A 24412-nucleotide genomic window follows, 5' to 3' on the forward strand; every position below is an offset into this window, starting at 1 on the left:
CTCCAATGAAAACAGCCCCAAGTGCCTCAGCCTTTCCTTATACGATCTTCCTACCATACCAGGCAACATCCTGGTAAACCTCCTCTGCACCCGTTCCAGTGCCTCCACATCCTTCCTATAGTATGGCGACCAAAACTGCACACAATACTCCAGATGTGGCCACACCAGAATCTTATACAACTGCAACATGAGGGTGTTTATGAGGATTGTTGCAAGAGTTTGGAACATCGTTATTAAATTGGGATAGTCTGTTGGGTTTTTGGACAGGTTAAGTTATTCTATATTCTGTTCTCCTTTTTTTGTGTTTCATTCAGTAATGTTGAAAGTAAATTCTGTTTTGTTTAAAACTAAGTGGTTGGGCCAGCTGCATCTCTCCTCGAAAATCCACTCTACACCTGCTTCAAACAACTAGCAAGGTTAGGGTCCGGACTACTTTCTTGAAATGTTTTGAGGGGGTCTGGCCTGATTCATAATACTGTCCTCATTATTCCCCTCATTATTCAGCTTTCCGAATGTGCACCTTAAATAATAAGCTTTAAAACGAGTTTTTGCATCCTGGTATATGGGTTGAATGAGAGAGGTTGTGTTTGGAGGTAGAAATAGCACTTTCAGAAAGCTCACCAATGATTGAAGGATGGCTTAATATATTCTGCAGAATGAGAAGAATCTTGAAATCCAATTTTTTTTCCTGAAATAATTTCTAAAAACATCCTCAGAAACATCAACAGTAAGGTCAGCAAGGTGGTCCCAGATTGCTTTTCAAACAATCTTCTATCCACACACTTAGAAGTCGCTCCATCTCAAGTTTCTTTGTTCATAATCTCACCAAATCACGTAATAGCTTATGGAAGTTCACATTTTTAAAAAAGTTCCCCAATTCACCAATCACATTACAAACAAATTGCATTGTAAAACATGCATTATAAGAGAATGACCTGTATTGCTAAGCATCACCTGTCTCCAGAACCACAGAAAAGGCCTATAGGTAGATAAATCTCGATAAAATTTTAAATAAACAATAAAACCTTTCTAAGCTTTCATTAACAGAGGAATTGAGTTTGAGAGCCATGAGGTTATGCTGCAGCTCTACAGAGCCCTGGTTAGACCACACTTGAAATATTGAGTTCAGTTCTGGTCATCTCATTATAGGAAAGATGTGGAAGCTTTAGAAAGGGTGCAGAGGAGAAGCTTTAGAAAGGATGCAGAGGATGTGTCTGGATGGATGGCATGTCTTATGAAGAGAGGTTGAGGGAGCTAGGTCTTTTCTCATTGGAGCAAAGAAGGATGAGAGGTGATTTGGTAGAGGTGTACAAGATGTTGAAAGGCATAAATAGAGTGGATAGGCAGAGACTCTTTCCCATGGTGAAAATATCTATCTCAAGGGGCATAATTTTAAGGGAATTGGAGGAAAGTTTAGGGGAGATGTCAGATGTAGGTTCTTTAGAGAATGGTGGGTACACTTCCACCAGTGGTACTAGTATCAGATACATTAGGGACATTTAAGCAACTCTTAGATAGGCACATGGAAGATAGTAAATGAAGGGTATCTAGGTTAGTCTGATGTTAAGGTAGGTTCTTGATTGTCAAGGGGATCAAGTGTTACAGGGAGAAAGTAGGATAATGGGGTTGAGAAACTTATCAGCCATGATTGAATGACAGAGCAGACTTGATGGGCTGAATGGCCTAATTTCTACTCCTATGTCATTTAATATTATGTTAGAGTAGGATAGAAGGCCGGCACAACATCAAGGGCCAAAGGGCCAGTACTGTTCTATGTTCTATGTTTCTCTGTAACACCGTTGAATGTTAAGCGTCAGTGATTTGTCTCTTATTGGAGATTATTGTCTGACATTTGTGTGGTACAAATTATTATGAAAACCTTCTTTCTGTAATGCACTATTGGGTGATGGAAATGTTTGAGGAAAAGACTTCTGCATCTTTTAAGGGGAAGTTGGATATATGTTAGAAACAGACAAGATACAGGGTTGTGAATAGTACACAGTCTTGACAGATTTGTTTGTTGTTGCACTCACAAAGAGTTGGCGTACACAATAGATCAACTGGCCTCCTTCTGGGCTGTAAACTTCAACATTTATATAAAATGCTGACTTCTCAAACTATTTGGCAAGTTTCCCTGGTGAATGACTCTGATGTATACAAGGTGCAATCTGTGTAACAAGTAAGCTGACCTCAGTGTTCCTAAGCTAACGAAATGGGAATTCTAATGATAGACTTGCTCTGTTGTGTCTAATTTACAAACCATTCTCAAAGTGTACATGTGTAGTCACCAGACACAGATACCATATCCCCTTCCAGTCAAGTAGGCTATTAATGTACAACAAAGCCCACATTTGAATAATACAGTTTGATAAATGGTGAGTTGCCATCCCCTTTAGCAGAAGTAAACAAGGATGAAAACTGGCAACACAAACTAAAACAGAAATCCATTTTTTTCCAGTTGTCCACTTGTATCCTAAAAGAAAGGGATTAATTTCATGTGGAGTTTGCATTTGGAACAGACTTCAATATAATTTGAAGTTATACAAAAATCAGTTTGTACAGCAATATAAGAATATCCCAGATTTATGACCCATGAAGCACTTAAAGGAACAGCATAAGTACCACTTTTTTAAAACAGAATTCACTTACATTACCTTATACAATGGACGTCTAACATCTATTGGACAGTTTTGTATTACTTCATCAACAACGTCTGAAATAGGTTGCATAAAGTCCGGATTTGCAAACTGCAAAAGTAAATAAAATTTTATTTTTTATCAACAAACAAAGCTTGCAAAGCATTAACTACATTAACAACTAACTTCAAACCATAATATGGCATCGTTCCTCTTTGGTTAAAGAAATAATATGATACAAGTTTTCATAACTATAGGTGTGTTAAGATTATGCCAATAACTATTTAAACAATAATTATAATATTGTGACTAGTTTAAACACTTTAAGATGGCAAGACTGCAGACAGGGTGTAAAAATTATCTTTCCAGAAAACACAAGGATTTATGCAATAAAAGAGTGAATGACAGAATGCGACAGAGACAGCGTGTGAGAGAGAGAGAGAGAGAATGAGTAAAGTGAGTGAAAGTGAGAGAGAGAAGTACTCATTGCGGATGGGAGAAAAGATAAACCACACATAATAGGGGAGATGGAGACAGCATGTACACACCCCATGGTGAAAGAAGTGGCATGAATGGATCCAGGGAGACAGAAGTGGCACTCACACAATGAGAGAAAGGGAGGTAGTGTTTGTGTGCCCAGAGAAGAAGGTGAGTGCATGAGAGCATGAGAGCAGGCAGACAGTTCCAAATCTATTCTGTGCTCATAAATTAGCAATGTAAACATTGGAGCTTCAAATCCAAATCAGGATTATTTAGTACACAAGGTGTTCAAACTGGAGAGAATTTTATAAACTGTTTGTTGCTTAATTAACTTTAAATGTGACTCTCCCAAGGAATAGAGATTACGGTCCATATCTTTATACAAAAAGTAAAGGACCTTTTTACTTAGAAACCAAATGATAGATGCACATGATTATGTACAAGCTGTTTTCAACCAGGTGATTTCTTCAACGATGATTATTTAACGTATCTCAGGCAATGAACCAAATATTTTCTTAAAATTCATTCACAGGATAAGGACATCGGTGGATATGCTACCCATCCCTAATTACCCGGAGGATAGTTTAGAGTCCACCACGAGCAATGGGTCCAGAGTCACATGAAGGCCAGACCAGGTAAGGATGGCAGTTTCCTTCCCTAAAGAATATTAGTGACCCAGATGGTATTTTCCTGACAATCAGCAATGGTTTGGTGGTCATCATTGGACTCTTAATCCCAGTTTTTGGGATTAAGCCATCTGCCATGGCAGAATTTAAACCTGGGATCCCAGAACATTATCAGGTCTCTGGATTAACTGTCTACTAGGCTATCAGATCCCCTCAATTTTTTTATTATTATCAAGCAGTGAAATTGACAGTGAAAAACCCTCAAAGACAAATTTGCAAGTCCTTCTTCCTTGATCAAGTCCTGCCGTTCTGAATAAAACTTTTCAGCTCAGGACAGTGTCCACAAATAGGTGAAAGGAGCAGGAACTTAATCTGTCACAGAGCTTGACATTTCAGACAACTATTGGAAGGAGGTCAAGAAAAGGTTGCATGACTTAAGACCACGTAAGACAGCAATACTATTCTACTGGAAAATAGCAGATTAGAGCAGAGGTGGCTAGTTGGCTGTCACAAGTGAAAATATTGGGCTGATGCCATGATATCAAAGTAAATGTACGATGGGAAGGAATTGCCTTGAAGCACATTAGCTGTTTTAAATCTATGCTGCCTGAGGTGGTATTTTGTTCACCCTTCAAGCCTTCTAGAATTAAAACATGTTCTTACTTGTCTCAGTCCATCTGCTGACCGATTCTTCTTCAATTAACTTTACCATGAAAAATTACCTGACAATCTTCTTCAATTTCTTCACCTCAGTCACATTCGTTAACCTCACCACAAACAAATAAGCTACCTCCCAAACTGAAGGGTTATGAACTTCAAGTTTTTTGATCACTTCTGCAGTTACTTTCTCTAGTACTCTCTCAAGCACATCCCAAATTAGCACACTTGGAAAATATAACCTCAATGCCATCTCTCCACCAAGGCAGTCTCCTTCGGTGGTTAAACAGGATAAAGCTCCGACACCAGCTGCAACACCCGTCCACCAGCACCTCCACGCCCTGTCAGAGAAGTAGGTGTTCAGCTCTTCTTTCTGGGCCGTGATATCAATTATCACATTTGAACAGCACATGTAACAGTGAGTTCCTGACTTGCAAGAACTGAAGTGGTGTGCCTCTATTATCGAATTGCATTCTCTTTCAACATTTTTACATTCACCGGATATTAAACAAACAGCCCATTACATCAATCTGACCTCGTCCACTATTGCTTATTATAGACTAGACCAGACCCATTCAAAGTATTTTAAGGTGGTAGTCTAGACCCTAACATTTTTTATTTTAAAGGCAAATGTAAATTGCATGCTCCAGATGCAATGCAACTGGTCAAACTACTCAACATTAAGCAAAATACAATTTATTTAAACACTACAGTTAAAATTTAGAAAAGCATAGAGTGATTAAAGGCAGTCAGCATTGCTTTGTGAGAGGCAGGTCATGCCTAACTAATCTTATTGAATCCTTTGAGGAGGTGTTGAGACAGATCGACGAAGGTCGAGCAGTAGATGTGGTGTATATGGACTTCAGCAAGGCATTTGATAAGGTTCTCCATGGTAGGCTCATTCATAAAGTCAGGAGGTATGGGATATGGGGAGATTTGGCTTCAGAAGGCAGAGAGTGGTTGTAGATGGAAATTATTCTGCTTGGAGGTCAGTGGTGAGTGGCATACCACAGGGCTCTGTTCTTGGGCCTCTGCTCTTTGTAGTTTTTATAAATAACTTGGATGAAGAGGTTGAGAGGTGGTTTAGTAAATTTGCCAATGACACAAAGGTTGGAGGTACTGTTGATTGTATCAAGAGCTATTGCAGGCTGCAACGCAACATAGACAGGATGCAGAACTGGGCTGAGAAATGGCAGATGGAGTTCAACTTGGATAAATGTGAAATGGTGCATTTTGGAATGTCGAACTTGAATGCTGAATATAGGATTAAAGACAGGATTCTTGGCAGTGTGGAGGTACAGTGGATCTTGATGTTCAAGTGCATAGATCCCTCAAAGTTGCGACCCAAGTGGATAAAGTTGTAAAGAAAGCATATGGTGTTTTGGCCTTCATTAACAGGGGGATCAAGTTTAAGAGCTGCGAGGATTTGCTGCAGCTCCAACAGTCCCTGGTGAGACCACACTTGGAATATTGTGTCAAGTTCTGGTTGCCCTATTATAGGAAAGATACGGAGGCTTTGGAGAAAGTACAAAGAAAGTTTACCAGGATACTGGAGGGCTGGGGCGGCATAGTGGCACAATAGCTAGCACTGCTGCCTCACAGCACCAGAGACCCGGGTTCAATTCCCGCCTCAGGCAACTGTCTGTATGGAGTTTGCACAATCACCCCGTGTCTGCACAGTCCAAAAATGTGCTAAATTGCCCGTAGTGTTAGGTGATGGGGTAAATGTAGGGGAATGGGTCACTCTTCAGAGGGTCAGCGTGGACTTGTTGGGCTGAAGGGCCTGTTTCCACACTGTAAGCAATATTGTCTTACAAAGAGAGGTTGACTAAGATTAGACTAGATTCCTTACAGTGTGGAAACAGGCCTTTTGGCCCAACCAGTCCACACCAACCCTCTGAAGAGTAACCCACCCAGAACCATTTACCTCCTAACACTAACACTAGTGGGCAATTTAGCATGGCCAATTCACCTGACCTGCACATCTTTGGATTGTGGGAGGAAACCAGAGCACCCGGAGGAAACCCACGCAGCCACAGGGAGAATGTGCAAACTCCACACAGTCACCTGAGGCTGGAATCGAACCTGGGACCCTGCTGCTGTGAGGCAGCAGTGCTAACCACTGAGCCACCATGTGCTAGGATTTTTCTCACTGGAGAGAAGGAGGAAGAGAAGTGACCTGATGGAGGTATACAGGTAATGAGACACTTGGATAGAGTCAATAGCCAGGGCAAGATTGACTGGCACAAGGGGTCATAGTTTTAAGAGGAGACATCAGAGGTAGATTCTTTATGCAGAGAGTTGTGAATGCATGGAATGCGTTGCCAGCGGTGGTGGTGGAAGCAGAGTCATTAGGGAAATTTAAGCGACTGCTGGACATGCACATGGACAGCCGTGAATTGAGGGGGGCTGCGTAGGTTAGGTTATTTTATTTTAGATTAGAAATAATCCTCAGCACAACATCGTGGGCCGAAGGGCCTGTTCTGTGCTGTACTTTTCTATGTTCTAAAATATAACCAAAGAAAGAGGAATTTAGAATTACTTAAATCTATTGGAAAACTTAACAGAATAATAGATACAGTAACTAATAGTAATTAACTCTTCCAATACAGTAACATCCCATAAACACATCGTTTGGCAAAAAGGAAAATTCAGACAGATTCTCACATGTAGTTCTTCCATCCAGGAGGGAAAAATATCAAGAGAAAATTCAGAGATAGTAGCAGCCAGGAGATATCCACTGAAGCTTTCAACTTCAGTAATAGCTTCTGATATTACTGAAAAACCAAAATCCAGAAATCCTAATCTGTGACAGATGGCCATACCCATTCAGGCTATTTTTTTAAAAAACCCAAAGCATTCCAAGCTGTTTACTCAAGTAGTCTTAAGCAGCCCATCACCTCTGCCTTACAACTTCTCTTCAATAAAAAAATTGACAAAATAATCTCATCACATGTCCACCATATACCACCAAGTATATTGGACAATGAATGTGTGCTTCATGTGCCTTCATACTTTGGTTAGTAAATAACTGCTTAATAGTATAGAATTTAAACATTGCTAAAAGAGACGAGTTGGAGCAATTTGTCTTGCATTCATCAGAACAATTGTGCAAGAAAAAGCCTTGAAAAAAGGCCACCACTTTATTCAGTATGAAAAGAGGGTTCAGATTGGTTGGGCTAACATTGGTTCGTGTGGTTGCAGACTGAGTTGAATACAATTATGTCGTTGTTGATGGCCCACAGCGCCTCATGGATATTTAGTCTTGAGATCCTAAATCTGCAATAAAGTGGTTTTCTCCTCTCATGGAATGCTGCTGCTGAGCCGAATAAATGCTTTGCCTACCACACAACGAAAAATGTGATATGAGTTTTGGTGCTGGTGTGTTGTCAGGTGTGGCAAGTCCCAGTCACTGGTGGCCTACATCAACCAACACAGCAAGAACAGTTACCTGTCAATATTAATTCTCAGACCAGGCAGGTAGACTCTGATTGGTCAGGGTGTTGCCATAGGGATACAATAGCGATTGACCTCCTCCATTACCCTTTTTTTTTTAAAAAAAAGATGGACTGCAAGATAAAAATCCATTTTCCTACATAAAACAGGGTCCTGTGCATTCGTGTATGCAGCTTCTAGCACACACAAGTGCATTACGCTGCAAGCTCAATTGATGATATTAAATTGGTTCCAGGGTAATTCTTAGCACAGTGCGGTATATATAATAAATAATTTCCAATTGCAGAAGCACTTTTAATGGTGGATCTACTTTTTTGAGGTTTGTAAGTACTGACTGGTTTAGCATGATCGGTATAGGTCAATGGGATGTGTTGTTTGATCTCACTCATGCTTCAACCTAAACATGCTTCTCACATTTGACAACCTGACATAATGCTCAGGAGAACAGTATTCCTTTTGGTTGAGGCTTTTATTTAGAACAAAACTGTCAGATTGCTGGTCAACCCTCTTCGACAATAATAGTTGATAAAATTTAGAAAAGTCCACACAGACGTGATCAGCACTGAATTCTAAATGCAGTTAGAGTCCCAGTAGAAATGACAAACATTTCACAAAAGTATGATGAAAGCATTCATCTGTCACTTTTATATTTATACACACTTCTTCTCCACTTTAACTGGTGAACTATGGAAGACAGAGCTTGGCGCAATCACTCAAAGGCCCATGCACAAGTGCCAGCGATATTTTTAATGACTTTAATATGTTGACGTGCTACTCAGCTGTTCCCAACTATTAAATTGCAAGTTGTGGTACAATCAAGCTGTCAAGAATTTATTTTCACTTGTAAAAGTTCAACTTTTTTGTTACACCAGCTTCTTGAATACAATACGTATTGTACTTTCTGAGTGGCCAGAAATATTGTCAAACTCCTTGTTGATGTCAGCTTATTATGACCTAGGTGAACATCATGTAGACATTAAAAAGCACTAAAGAAGCAGAATGAGCCATCTTGTAATTTCTATTTGGCATCAGTCCAAAGTTTATGTCCCAAAAGAAAACTGTCTGAATTTCAGAAGTGACCTAATTCTGTCATTGAAATAAAGATTGAAGGCCTTTTCACATTCACACAATGGAATTTACAATTTATGTCCAACTCAACAAATTATAGTCTATAATTTTAAAGATTAAATTCAAGATTTAGTTTGGACAGGAATTTAAGGGGAGGTCCAAGAATGAAAATCTAGTTCTCATGACAGATCAAATCTGCCCTCTTGATCAGACATGACTGGAATCCATTAATCTCTCAAGAAAAAAAACCACAACTATCAAGATCTTATTTTTCCCTACAAGAAATTCCATTTCACAAAATTGCAAATGATTTAATTAGCCATGCCAAAAATGTCATAGGGATTCAATAAATATGCCAAATAAAATCGCATTTGAGCAGAAATGATATTGTTTAAAAGATAAACCATTACTCAAAGACATTGGAAACCTGACCCTTCCAGGGCCACTTTTTAACACTAAAACTCCCATTTACACTTGACAGTGAGGGATGATGATTCAATTAAACTATCATACCCCAGTTTTTGAAGACAGATCCTCACCTGCATTGAGCAATTCTTGAAAGCCAGTAGCTGAAATGCCAGTTGTGAAACTGTAGTGTGAATGGGGAGATTGGTTTCCCAACCTGACTTCAGTGATGGTGGATGGGATTAAAACAACGATGGTTTAGATTTTGTAAAGGATTAAAATACACCAAAGTAGAAAAAACTTCACGGGTAACAAAAGTTCAAAGAATAGTGACTTGAGTTTATAATTACCAAATGTGTAGTGACTTATCGGTTGACATTAAATTGTTAGTAAAGTCAAATTCTCCTATTGTCTTGGCCAACGTTCTTCTTTCATTTTGCCACCTTTACCCAATCCTGCCTACATGCAACACAAGTCCCACTCAGATGCGGCTGTAAATTATTACTGAAGCAGTTCCTGATAGCTGCAGCTTACTGCACCAGTGACTGCATGCACAAGAAAAGCAGAAAGTGCTAGAGAAACTCAGTAGGTCTAGCGGCAGTTATAGAGACAAACCAAGTTAATGATTAGAAGAAGATTCTGTCAGACCTAATCAGTTGCTTGTGGGGTTTCTATTTTTAATTCTAATCTCCAACATTTGCAATATTTTCCTGTTACTATGTGAGGCTGTATAAAAAAAATTATCTTAGCAGATGTTATTTCTATAAGTACAAGATATAGTCATAGAATCAATGTGACACAAAAGGAGGCCTGTCAGCCCACTGAGTCCACACCACTCTGCAAAGCAACTCAATGTATCCCATTCCCCTGCTTTATCCTTATAGCCCTGCATGTTTATTTTCATCAAGGGTTCTTCCTTTCTCTTAATTCAAACCTGCTTGCAAAGATCTGCCTCCCAACAATGAAAGCTGCCTGTAATGGGCAGAAAGATAGATTGTAGTAATTTGCATGTTAGCTGTAGGTTACTGCAAGCATCATGAAGATCTAGCTGCATGTAATACAGAACTCAAGATCTAACATTTTGGGATATTGTGAAATTACTAATTCAAGCATCAAATTCAAAATTTCTAAAATTTCTAAAAACAAAATTACATCTGACCACATGGAAACTGTAGTGGGAACCATCTGACATTGTGAAGAAATACAACTGCTCAGTCCATACTGAGTATTCTTGTACAGCACAGTACTGTCATTTCAGATTGTAGAACCAATTTCTCTTTACTGGGAGTGGGAAAATGTTACTTCCACTTAGGGATCCATTTCATGTGAACACAGGAACAGGAATAAGCCATTCTGTCCAGTGAATCTGCTCTACTACTCAATTCGATCATGACTGACCAACTTCCTACACTATCCTCATATTCTTAGATGTCAATGTGTCTTGTTCCAGAAGCAGGTGTAGGGTGGGGAATATACCCAGATAGCTCAGTATTTACTTGAAAGTCAATTACAAAATGAATCAATTATTCAATCATTTTCAATCCAAAGACCAAGAACACATCCAGATTAGGGCCAGAAATAGGATTTCTACTTGGCTGAAAAAAAACTGTTTTATAAACATTATACAAATTCCAAAGCACACAAAAGCAAGATTATAGTCGATATTCTTGATCACCTCTGGATGGAAGAAAATTTCAGGTCCCAGAAACCTTTCATAGCCCACATCAACAGCAAATTGTCGTTTGCTGATAGCATTGATACCAATGTACGGCTTGATCCACTTCCCAGGATTCATGTCGTATTTAGTAAATTCCTTAACTATATCAGGGCAGATGTAACAATATCTCTCCTATAAAAAAAGGTACAAAAGTTGACATCAGAAAACTTGAGCAAAGTAAAGAAAAAAACACAATGCCAGTCACAAAGCATTCTGACTGATATAAGCCAAGAGAAATAAAATTGATTAAAAGACAAAAGAGATGATTGTCCAAAGATGATGGTCATGGGATAATTAAAGAAACAAAATACATAGGTATGTATGGTTTCAGTAGAATAATCTGAGGAAACTAGAACACTAAGTCAAAAAGATGAAATTTGGTTTCTTGAGTTTCATTGAGTTTAAATGGAAGATTGTGGGAGGTCAAGGGCAGAGAAGTCAGAAAGAGATAGAAAATCAAAATAGTAACTGGCTCAAAGTTCAGAGTCAGGTTTGCGAGCTGTATTGTGGTGTTCACCAGAGCAATCATTCAATCTACTTTTGGTCTTTCCATTGTAGAGAGGACCACATCGTGAGCGGTGATTATAGTACAGTATATACTTTTATACAGCATATACTACAGAGTATTTTACATTAGGAGAGCAATGTACTGTTTGTGAAACTGTTAAAAATTAAATGATGTTAATGAGATTGTGTCTAAAGCATTTCAATTAAAAGTTAGGATTACAAGAAGGAAACTTAATCAGACGATTGCAGGATTTGTAAAGAAAAAAGAAATGCTGTATTTTAAGTGGTTTAGGTTAACGAAGCTAGATAAAAATGTTGATAATGTAAGGGAAATTATGATATGGAAGAATTCAGAAATAGCATTCATGTAAACCTAAAAGCTTATTTAGATGATCGTCAAGTATCAAGGATAAAAAATAAACAACATTTCTGGCAGATACTAGTGATATTTCACACAACAGTTACAGGTGGAGAAATGGTCATATGGGTATCTACAAGGAAATTTGAAGGAATAGAAAATCTTCTTATGGAAGAGTTACTGATTTTAGGGGAAAAAAAGGAAGGATGCCAAAATAATAATGAAGAAAAGTGTGAAAACCAGCACAGGTAAAAAGACAAAAGTTCAAACTTTTATTGATAGAGATAAAATGTTCATGTTGTCATTTGCCTAAAGAATCATTGTTATCTGAGAAACCAATAAAAGCAAGGCTCACTGGATTTATCAAATCAGTTGTATATATTTATGTAGCAAACACTCCAGATAGTAGAAAGAATCAGTGACTGTATCACATTAATATGCCAAAGAGATATTTTGACAAGGATGATAATCAAGAGAAAACTGTATTTATGGTAGTGAAAGGAATAGAAGTGAATCAAAAATATCAGAACAACTGGAGAATGAATGAGAAATTCAAAACTCAAAAGTTGACCTTCCAACAATCAGATTGGGTAATATGGAGATGTTTAAATGTTTAGATTGCATAATATTTTATCTTCCAGAAAATTATTGAAAGCATTTGCAAAGGCTATTACATAAGTGTATTTGTGTGAATAGGTCAAGAAAAACATACTCATAAGTGTATTTGTGTGAATAGGTCAAGAAAAACATACTCAGCTGTTCATGACGCTAACATAGGAGATGCATTACCTATAAAACAGCATCCTCACTGATCCAATCCAGAGAAATTAGTTTACATGTGGGAAGAGATTAATTTCATGATAGACAATGACATTATTGAACAGAATCACAGTAGACGAAGCTTATCTATTACAATGATGCTGAGGCAGGGTAGTCACAAAGATTCTATGTTTATTATTGCAAAAGCAACACATTAACAAAAGTGGACTCATCCTATTCCAAGATTGGAGGAATGTATTAAAAGAATTAGATGTGCATGATGCATCACCAAAATTGACTTGCTAACAAGATATTGGCAAATTTCATTAACTGCGTTAGTTTAACATCATTTTGAAATATACGTCAAGTGGAAAAAAACTATTTATATGGATCACAATCCCTTGATTTCTTTTTTGGGAGAAGTTTCAGGACAAGAATTTACAATTGTTGTGGTGGAACTTGAACTTAATCTCTTCCCACACAAACTAAATCGTCTGGAATAAGTCTGTAAGGACATTGTTTTATACACACCATCATATATGCCTGAAAAAGACAAAGTATTGAGAGGAAATTTGGGCAGCACAGTGGCACAGTGGTTAGCACTGCTACCTCACAGCGCCGGCGACCCGGGTTCAATTCCCGACTCAGGCGACTGACTGTGTGGAGTTTGCACGTTCTCCCTGTGTCTGCGTGGGTTTCCTCCGGGTGCTCCGGTTTCCTCCCACAGTCCAAAGATGTGCAGGTCAGGTGAATTGGCCATGCTAAATTGCCCGTAGTGTTAGGTAAGGGGTAAATGTATGTAGGGGTATGGGTGGGTTATGCTTCGGCGGGGCGCTGTGGACTTGTTGGGCCGAAGGGCCTGTTTCCACACTGTAATGTAATCGAAATAGAACGCTAATGCAAATAGACATATAAAATATGGTTGACATGAAACATATTGTATGTTTGATGCTAATTATTATTGTGACATAGAAATAGTATGAAAAGGATTGTTGATGATAAATGAAAATGTCTCTAAAAGATACATTTTCTTTGTGGAGGTACGTATTATGAAATGTACTTGATTTACATTTTGTTTGGAGTTTGGATTTCAAACGAGTCTCACATAAGGTTGCTGGTCTACATTTATGAATTGTATTAACTATATCAATCTTTCCAGAGCCATAATTTTGTATGCATCAAACAACAGATTGGGTAGAGGCCTCTTAGAGTATTAATGGAAGCTTACTTATATTGTGGGGATATATAGTACGAGAGAGAAAAAATTGAAAGACATTGGCTTGCTTTTTGATTAAGAATAATCAAGTCTGATTTTGTTTTTCCAGATACTGGAAAACTTCAGGTCAGTTCAAAGAAGATCTGATTAAAGTCGGAAACCAGTATATTCTCTCTGAGAAAAAGGAGAATGCTTAGGGCAGCAAGGGATTATGTTACCTCAGGGAAAGGATTTAATTTGTAAAACTATCAGATATAGAAACAAATAACATAGGAGTACAAATAAGCCAATCTGCTTTTCGAGCCTGATCCGCGGCCATTCATTGTGATCACGGCTCATCATCCAACTCAATAGCCTACTTCTCATTTTGTCCCATTCCTCTGAACCTTTTAGCCTCAAATGCTATATCCAACTCCTTCTTGATTAAAACCTACAAAGTTTAATTTATTAATAATGGCGATGTCAGTTGTTTGTGGATTCAAGGAAAAGTTTCATAGCTCACAGGCTGGAACAAAGAAAAAAGCAGTTAAATCAAAAGAATGGATTGAGTCAGGAAGGAAAATTACTTTGGTTATGAGTAAAAGTAACTGTGAAGTAATAGTATTGGAGAGTTTAGGTGAGAGATTTTATTTTGCTGGGTGTTTTGATGTCTTTCAAACTATGTTTTCTGTAGATAGCTAAATTTGTTTTATTTCATTATTTTATGTAATAAACTTCTGTTTACTTTTTAAACCAGTGCTTATGTTTCAGTGAAAGGCCACCATGTTAAATTAGAAAAAACATATGATATATCAGGCCAAATTTAATTCTGGGATCTGACTTCTCCAGTAACAACAACAGCTCAGATCATAACTCAATATTATATCATAGTAAGCAGTAAGGTTAAATCAACACTTCACCTGGAAAGAGTATTTGGGGCCTGACGGGGTGGAAATGAAGGATTGGGTTTTGCACCATTGGCATTTCCATCAGAAGTAGTAAAGGGATAGGGAGCAGGTATTGGAGATGATGGAAGAATGGCCTAGGATGCCAGAGGGAAATAAAAAGAGTGTTTCTTCTGGATTCCTACCTTGATCATCTTGGCAGTCTCCAAGGATTGTTCAGGTGGTATTCCAATTTCCCTTTCCCTTAAGAGCTGTTGAATAAAAAATGTAATATCCCGACCTGCAACTGGGATGTGTTTAATACAGCTTCCAATGACGTAACCTTCAGCCTATAGAGATTTTGAAAAATAACAGAAAAGAAAGAAGTAAAACTTATAAAATAAATGTGCTGAAGTGAAAATTCTATTAATTTATTGCATCTCAATACATTAGGCAGTTTATTTCATCTGATTAGTAGGTGAATAAATAAATTTGAGAGACTCAAGATCAATTTGATTATTCTGGTGTTCAAGGAATTGTTATCAAATGTGTATCTCTGCAACAAAGTTACTTGAGGTTGTTGAAAATAAGAACACAAATGCCACTTAATTGTTTCCCTTTCTTGTGCAGTTATTATAATGAAGCTTACCATAAACTTTCCATCTCATTTCTTTCATCTTCTGAAGGTATGGTCCTCATAAAAACTTGATCTTCACAAGTAATCAGATAACACTCCAAGATTTTCATCCTTCTATTCCAGTCACACCATCTCTTCTTCAAACCCCTCTTTTCCCCTCACCACTGCTATCCTCCTGTTTCCCCAACATCACAGAAATTTTCACCTTTAAAGATAGTTTGCCAACAATAGTGCTATGAATTGCAAAATCATATCAGAGAACAAAATTGGTTCAGTTTGCCCTTCCTGAATTGTGCTTTTGGGAATACCATGCAGCATTTCTTTTTTTAAAAAGCACACTCCTCACCTTGAACACTTGCTGCATAACAATATTTTTTTCCTCATCTTCTCTCTGTTTCTTTTACGAAGAGCTTAAATTTGTGTCTTCTGACTATCACCTTCCCACCAAAGGGGAACTGCTTTCCCATCGCTCCCAAATACCCTGAATCTTCAGGATTTTGTAAATTTCTATTAAATCTCCTCTAAACCCAAAATAAATCCCCAAAGTTCCCACAACCTCCTATTTGATGACAGCAAAGTTAGAGATATTACAGCACAAAGTTTGGAGCCCTTATTGCAGCAGTATGCAATGTCAAAATCTACTCTCCTCCCCTGCAGGTGTGAGAAGTACTTCTCAACCAGCATTACTGACCTGGAGGCAGGAAATTAGACAGGGTCTTATTTTGAGTCTATCGTGGCACCTTAAAAAGGAGGCTTTATTAAAGTTCAGGAACACTAAGAAGCTAGACTTTAGATCAGCAAATACCCTGAGTGCAAAGCTTGCAACACAGATAGATAGTGTTTGAAAGCATTTGGCCACATGCCTAAACTCTATTTCCCTGATTGCTACTGAGAATGGTGGCATTATCTTTACAAATGACTGACTCCTAACATGGACCATCCTGATGTCAAATGCAGTATGATTCACAAATATTATTGGCAGAGACTCTGTTCAAGTAGTAACTAGTAGCATCAGTAACATTTCAATGTTTATAGTCCAATTCATTGAGGAGGTCAAGAGGCACTCGAGCCTTTAAGAAACACTCGTAACCTCTTTCCTCTTGCATTTGACCTCCTGAAATACATCACTTCACATTTGTCCAGATTAAACTACATCCACTATTTCTCTGCCCGATATTCCAACTGATCTATATCCGCCTGCATCCTTTGACAACCTTCCTCACGATCCATGACTTCACCATTTTCATGTCATCCACAAACATACTAATCAAACCACCTACATATGCATCCAAATCATTCATGTATATGTCAAATAATACATGTTTCAGCACAGATCTTTGTGGAATACCACTGGTCACAGACCTCTAGTCAGAAAAACACCCTTTCACACCTACTCTTTGTCTTCTATGACCAAGCCAATTTTGCATCCAACTTACTAACTTACCATGGATTCCTACCATGAGGGACCTTGTCAAATGCCTTAGTAAAGTCCTTGTACACAACATCCATTGTCCCTGCCTCATCCATCATCTTCATAACTTGCTCAAAAAACTCTAGTTTGTGAGACTTCCCCAGCAAAACCCATGTTGACTATCTCTACTAAATCCATTCTTTTCTAAATGCAAGTAAATCCTGTCCCTAAAATTGTTCTCCATTAATTTCCCTCTCACTGATGTAAGGCTCACCAGCCTTTCATTTCATGGATTATTCCTGTTGCCTTTCTTAAACAAAGTACCAATATTGGCTATTCTCCAGTCTCTGGGACCTCACCTGTGGATAAAGAGGCTACAAAGATCTCTGTCAAGACCCCAGCAATCACCTCCCTTGCCTCCTTCAGTATTCTTGAATAGATCTCATCAAGACCTGGGTACTTATCTACCCTAATATTTTTCAAGACACCCAACATCTCATCCTTCTTAATATCAAAATGGTCACAAACATCAACATTCCCCTTGCTAATCTTATCATCATTCACATCTTTCTCCTTGGCAAATACTGGTGTGAAATACTCATTAAAGACCTCACCCTCTTCCACTGGCACCATTTTTAAATTCCCTCCTTTGTTCTTGAGTGGGTACCATTTCCCTAGATGATTTCTTGCTACTAGTATACATACAAAATGTCTTGGGATTCTCCTTAATCCTACTTGCCACAGGCATTTCATGACATGTTTTAGCCCTTCTAATTCCATGTTTAAGTTTTTTCCTGCGTCCTTTGTATTCCACAAGAGCCTAGTCTGATTTCAGCTACATGCTTCCTTTTTCTTTTTGACTAATCATTCAAGATCTTATGCCATTCTGGGTTCCCAAACCTTGCCATCCTTATCTTTAAATCTCACAAGAACATGCTCGTCCTGAACTCTGATCAACCGACATTTAAAAGATTCCCAAATGTCAGATATGGACTTATCCTCAAAACAACTGCCCCTAATCTACTTCTCCTGTTCCTGTCTAATGCTGTTATTAGCCTTCCCTTAATTTAGTACTTCCACCCCAGAGACAGTCTAATTCTTACCCATAACCATCTTAAAACTTACAGAATTATGTTCACTGATCTCAAAATGCTCCCCTATTGACATTTCAATCACCTCGTCAGTCTCATCCCCCAAGACAAAATCTAATTAGCCCCCTTCCCTAGTTGGGCTATCCACATATTGTTTCAAGAAGCCTTCCTGGATGTACCAACAAATTCTCCCATCTCAACCCCTGATATGAAGGGAATGTCAATCAATATTGGGGAAGTTAAAATCACACATGACAACCCTATTGTTTTTACATCTTTTGATAATCTGCTTACAAATCGGTTTCTCTATCTCTGCTGGCTGTTGGAGGCCTATAGTATAACACTACTCTCAAGATTGCACCTTTCTTATTCCTGAATTCTACCCATATGGCTTCTTTGGATGAGCCTCTAAAAAGTCCTTTCTTACTGCAGTTATGACATTCTCCTTGACAATAATGCAATTTCCACCATCTACTTCACATCCCTCTCTATCTCGCTTGAAACTCTAAATCCTGTAACTTTGAACTGCTAGTCCTATCCTTCTCTCAACTAAGTTTCTGTAATGGCGACAATGTCATTGTTCCATGTACTAATCTAGGCTCTAAGGTCATTAGCCTTACCTGTTAAACCCCTTACATTGAAAGAAATACATTTCAGATTGCCGCCATGTTCATTAACCAGGCTCTGCCTGTTCTTCCTGTTAGACTTATTTGACATTCCTCTATCTTGTCCTCAATCCTCCAAACGCTAATCTATTGTTCTCGGTCCCAACTACTGCTACACTAGTTTCAACCCTCCTGGACTCATCACTAGACTCAAGTGAGGTACTGGAGGACTGGACAAATGGAAATGTAATTCCATTGTTTAAAAGGATACAAAGGAAATGCCAAACAATTATAGGCCAGTTAGTCTTACTTTAATGGTAGATAAATTGTTAGTTTATCTGTTCTCTCAGGATTGATTCAAACTAAGTAGTAGAAGGATTAGCAGGTACGTGAGGGAAAACCTTTTTACACAGAGGGTGGTGGGTGTCTGGAATTCACAGCTTGAGTTGAAGGTGGAGGTAAAGACCCTAAGCACTTTTTAAAAGTACCTGAATCTGCACCTTAAGTGCTGTACACTTCAGGGCCATTCAGCCCATTATGTCCATGCCACCCCAAAGATACCTAGATGCCCTTTCTAGTACCATTTTCCTGCACACAGTGAACAGCCCTGAAGTGTACAGCAGTTCAGGTACGGGTCCGGATAGCTTTTAAAAGTGTTTCAGCTCTCTACCTCCATGGGCTCATGGTGACAAAATAGACAAGGAAACTGTTAATTACTACACACTTCCTCCCTCAGCTGATGACTATCTGCTCCTACATGATGAGTAACACTTGAAGGCACAGAATGTACGATGGATAGAGAATTTCCATGTCCACAACCAACAGTAACTTGGGGGCAACTCTATTGATCAAACTAATCGAAAGGACATTGCTGATAGACTGGGTCACCCTGGCAGGTGATGAGGAAACCAATGAGAATGCAAAACATACTTTTCTTCATCCACACAAATCTTACTACTGCAAATATATCTGTCCACAATAATACCAGTAAGAATGACCATCACACAGACCTTGTGGAGACTTCACATTGATAATACCTCACAATCTGTTCTATGGCATTATTACCATTCTAAATAGGTTATTTCGAATAGATCTAGCAACTCAAGACTGGGCTTTCCTGACCCTTGTGGGCTAACATCAGCAGCAGAATTATACTCATCAGTCTTCACAGTGGAAGACACCAGAAGCATACCAGAACTTCAAGACAATCGGGACAGAGGTGAGTGTAATGGTCATCACTAAGGAGGTGCTAGGGAAGCTAAATCATCCAAACCAAATGGAATACAATGTTGACTTCTGAAGGAGATAGCTGAGGAGACTGTGATGGTGATCTTTCAGGAATCAGTGGAGTCAGGAAGATCTCTGGAGGACTGGAAAATCGCTAATGTAACATCCCTGTTTAAGAAGGGAAGGAGGCAGAAGACAGGAAAAAATGGGGCTTCATCAATAGAGGTCATGCCTGACAAACCTGTTAGAATTCTTCAAGGAGGTAATGAGCAATTTAGACAAAGGAGAGCCAGTGGACATGATTTATTTGGATTCTTGGAAGGCTTTTGATAAAGATGCCGCACAGGAGGCTGCTAAGTAAGAGCATATGGTGTTAGGAGCAAGGTATTGGCATGGACTGACTGACTAACTGACAGAAGACAGGGAGTGCAGATAAAGGGGTCTTTGTCAGGTTGGTAGCTGGTCACTAGTGCAGGGGTCCGTGTTGGAACCACAACAATTCACATTATACATTGACGAACTGGACAAAGGGACTGAGGGCATAGTTGCTAATTTTACAGAAGACTGAAAGATAGATGGAGGATCAGGTAGTATTGAAGAAGTGGTGAGGTTGCAGGAGGACTCAGGCAGACTAGAAAGGTTGGCAAAGAAGTGGCAGATTGAACACGATGTGAGGAAGTGTGAGGTTAATAACTTTGGTAGGATGAATAGAGACAGACTATTTTCTAAATGGGGACAGGCTTCAAGATCTGAGTCCTAGTTCAGGATTCTTTTAAGTTTAACATGCAAGTTCATTTAGCAGTTAGGAAGGCAACTGCAATGTTGACTTACATTGCAAAAGGGCAAGAATACAAGAGTAGAGATGTACTGATGAGGCTGTAAAAGGCTCTGATCAGATCACATTTGGAATATTGAGAGCAGTTTTGAGCCCCATATCTAAGGAAGGATGTGCTGACATTGAATGGAGGTTTACAAGAATGATCTGGGACATGAAGGGTTTGTCTTATGAGGAGTGGCTGAGTATTCTGGGTCTATACTCAATGGAGTTAAGAAGGATGAGAGGGGATCTGATTGAAACTTACTGAATATTGAGAAGCCTGAATACAGTGGACGTGGAGAAAATGTTTCCACTGACAGGGGAGATTAAAACCCAAGGACACAGACTCTGAGTAAAGGGATGATCCTTTAGAAGTGAGATAAGGAGGAATTTCTTCAGCCAGAGGGTGGTTAATCTTTGAAACTCATTGCCACAGAGGTCTGTGAAGGCCAAGTCATTGCCAGAGAAACAGCAAGAGAATGGCATTGAGAAACATATCAACCATTATCGAATGGCAGACTAACATCCTAATTCTGTTTCTAACTCTGTTTTATGGTGTTACTCTGCTCTTCAGACCTGTTCTGCCATTTAATAAGATGATGGTTAATCTGTATATGCAATTAACTAAAGATACCAAAACACAAGACAGAAAATAGTTGTAAATGAACTAAATCAATCATTCAATGAAAAACAAAATCACTCAATGGGTAAATTATGTCAATTGCTAGGGTCAGCAAAGCAAATATTCAGTATCAACTTGCTGCATTTATTTCCTGTATTGCAAGGGAAGACCTCAGCTCAAGGGAAAAAAAAATTAGAAAATGGCAGGAAACAATTAATGGCAACATTGGGCTATGCAAAGATGGATTTGTGAAATAAAATCATGTAGTGATACACTTGATGGATTTTTTTGAGGATGTTACCTGAAGCGTGAATAAAAGGAGAACCAGTGGATGTGCTATTCTTGGATTTTCAGAATGCTTTTGATAAACTCCCAAACAAGAATTCAGTAACTAAAACTAGAACACATAGAATTGTATAGGACCACAGAAAGTGGCAACACAGAGGGATTTTTGTGTACAAATCACAAAAAAATTGGTATAGACAAGTTCAGCAATAGAAAACACAAATGGAATGCTGATCTTAGTTTGAAAAGGAATGGTGTATAAAAATAGGCAAGCCTTGCTACAGCTATTCAAGGCACTAGTTAGACTACAGCTGGAATACTGTAAACAGTTCTGATCTTCTTATCTAAGGAAAAATATACTATCATTGCACAAAGTCCAGGTTCACTCAGTTTATCAGGGCATGAAGGAATTTTCTTCTGGGGACAAGTTGAGTATGTTGACTTTAGAACATTGAGAGGCAAATGTTTTGAAATATTTAAGATTCTTAGGGGTCTTGACAGGGTAAATGTCAATAGGTTTCTTCAATTTGTGGGACAGTCTACAGACAGAGTACATAATCTCAATGTAAAGAGTCACCCAGTTAGGACAGAGATGAAGAGAGTTTCTTCTGTCAGATGGAATTCTTTACCACAGAGGAATATAGAGCATAATTGTAAAATATATTCAAGGTTGAGATTGACAGACTTTTAATCAGTAGAGGAGTCATGGGTTATGGGGAACAAGTAGGCAAATGGAGTTGAGCTTATCATATCAGCCATGATCTCATCGAATGGCAGAGCATACTCAATGGACCAAATAACCTACTCCTGCTCGTCCATCTTATGCTCTTCTCAGAGATCGTATTAGATTTACAATGCCAGAAGTACTTCCGAATGGATCTTGATCTGAAGTGTCTCAATTTTACTTCAACTTTTATTGATGCATAAGTTGTCACTATCTTCAAAGTGGCACTCTATTGGACTTTTTGTTGCAACATTTATTTGCTACAATCTAACTGACATGTTCTTCTTTGTTCAGTTTCTGGAACAAATTTTGGGGAAATTAGAAGGTGCTGTTTCTCTGTTGTCAAACTACTCAAATCCTAATGACACCACAAGACTTCCTCCCATTTCTCTAGTCTTTTAGTGATGTGTTTTCTTTCCTCACTGTACTTGATTTGTCTGGTCTCTTGGAGTTCAACCATGCCACATTACTAGCTTTCCCAGTGGTTTAATAGACAGAACATTCCATATCTTTTAGCTTTTCATGTCTGTAATTACACCAAGAGTTTACTCATGCGGAAAATAAAATTGGGTAAACAAAGCGTCCTATTCATCAGCAATTAATGTAAAAACGTCTTTTCAGCAGCCTGCCCTATGAATGAACTCCTGCCTCTTCACTGACCTATATACATTTACATTCCATTTACACATCACTTGTAATCATCTAACACCTCCTCCCATCAATTCTCAGTCACTTACTGCTTACATAACAGTTTTCTAAACTTTAAAGTTTTAAATTCACTTCACCTTAACCCCTTACTGTAATAAAGGCTTATTGGACCAGATTTTCTGACAGCCATTCAGTGGTTATTCCAGCGTATATGGGAGTTGCACATGAGGAATCTCCAGAATCCCCATTGCAGTAGACTTCAAAGTGATTGGCCATGAAATTGAAGAGCTGGAAATGTGTTGCTGGAAAAGCGCAGCAGGTCAGGCAGCATCCAGGGAACAGGAGAATCGACGTTTCGGGCCCGAAACGTCGATTCTCCTGTTCCCTGGATGCTGCCTGACCTGCTGCGCTTTTCCAGCAACACATTTCCAGCTCTGATCTCCAGCATCTGCAGACCTCACTTTCTCCATGAAATTGAAGATTCCACTACACAATCCTTCAACACTTGGAACCCTTCAAATGTCTCCATTTAAGGTAATGATCAAAACTTTACAGTGCTCTAAGCTGAGTGAACCTCAACTAGTCCATCCAACACCATAAAATTTAAAAAGACACATTTAAAAACTGGAAGCAGTATAGGGATGTTCCCGAAGGCTAACTCCAATGTTAAGAACAGGTTTTGAGAAAAAAATTGAAGAGATTTAATTTGCTTTATAACCTTGAAAGGCAAAGAAAGGGCCTCAGACGTATACAAGATGTGTCATCAAGGGGTATGGGGAGCATGCAGGAAACTGAAGATCAGCCATGAATTATATTGATTGGTGGGCCCTATTGTCTTCTCCTGCTCTATTTCTTATATCAAATTCACCAATGATAGAGACACAAGTTCACATTAGAGAAGTAAAGAAAGACTTTCACTTAACCAACACCTTTCATGCCCTCAGGATATTATAAAATACTTGGCAGCGTAGGAGATATATTTTTCTGAATTAGTCCCTTTTGTAATGTGGGAAACACGACAGCTAATTTGCACACAGTAAGGTCCAACAAGCAGCAATGTAATAAAACTGGATAATATGTTTTTAATGGTGTGCAAGTTTAGAACAGATTATCAGGAAATTCTCCTTTACAATACCATTATTATGTGGAATAGACATCCAATAGAGCAATTAAGGCCAGCCTAGTATAATTTAAAAAACATCTTGATGTCATATGAAGCTTCCCCATCAAGAAGTACCTCGTAACTGACACAAAGTCATTCCACACAATCATTTTCCAATTAACAGAGGGAGTTTCCTTTAAACAAAAGAGCCAGTTCAGAATCCAGGTCCAGACAATAACAATCAGTAGTGTGGTGCTGGAAAAGCGCAGCAGGCCAGGCAGCATCCGAGGAGCAGGAGAATTGACGTTTCGGGCATAAGCCCTTCTTCAGGAATGAGGCTGGTGTGCCAAGCAGCTGAGATAAAAGGTTGGGGGTGGGAGGGGCGCTGGGAATACGATAGGTGGAAGGAGGTGAGGGTGAGGGTGAAAGGCCGGAGAGGGGGTGGGGGCGGAGAGGTCGGGAAGAAGACTGCAGGTCAAGAGGGCGGTGCTGAAT

General features: G+C 38.8%; 1 protein-coding gene across 6 annotated transcripts in view; it reads right to left on the reverse strand.

The window, feature by feature from the left end:
* The window catches only part of LOC122550120 (actin-related protein 3B), a 169380-nt gene that overhangs the window by 29783 nt on the left and 115185 nt on the right, over window positions 1–24412 (reverse strand). For all 6 annotated transcript variants that reach the window (XR_006311742.1, XM_043690734.1, XM_043690732.1 and 3 more), the window contains 3 exons: window positions 14955–15098; window positions 11004–11177; window positions 2655–2747 (listed from right to left, as the gene is read on the reverse strand). Coding sequence is in view for 5 of the 6 variants with exons in the window: in XM_043690734.1 (XP_043546669.1) it covers window positions 2655–2747; window positions 11004–11177; window positions 14955–15098 (411 nt within the window). In the remaining variant the exon portion in view is untranslated. The remainder of the gene's footprint in view (window positions 1–2654; window positions 2748–11003; window positions 11178–14954; window positions 15099–24412) is intronic.

This window comes from Chiloscyllium plagiosum, chromosome 5, assembly GCF_004010195.1.
Source record: "Chiloscyllium plagiosum isolate BGI_BamShark_2017 chromosome 5, ASM401019v2, whole genome shotgun sequence".
NCBI lineage: Eukaryota > Metazoa > Chordata > Chondrichthyes > Orectolobiformes > Hemiscylliidae > Chiloscyllium > Chiloscyllium plagiosum.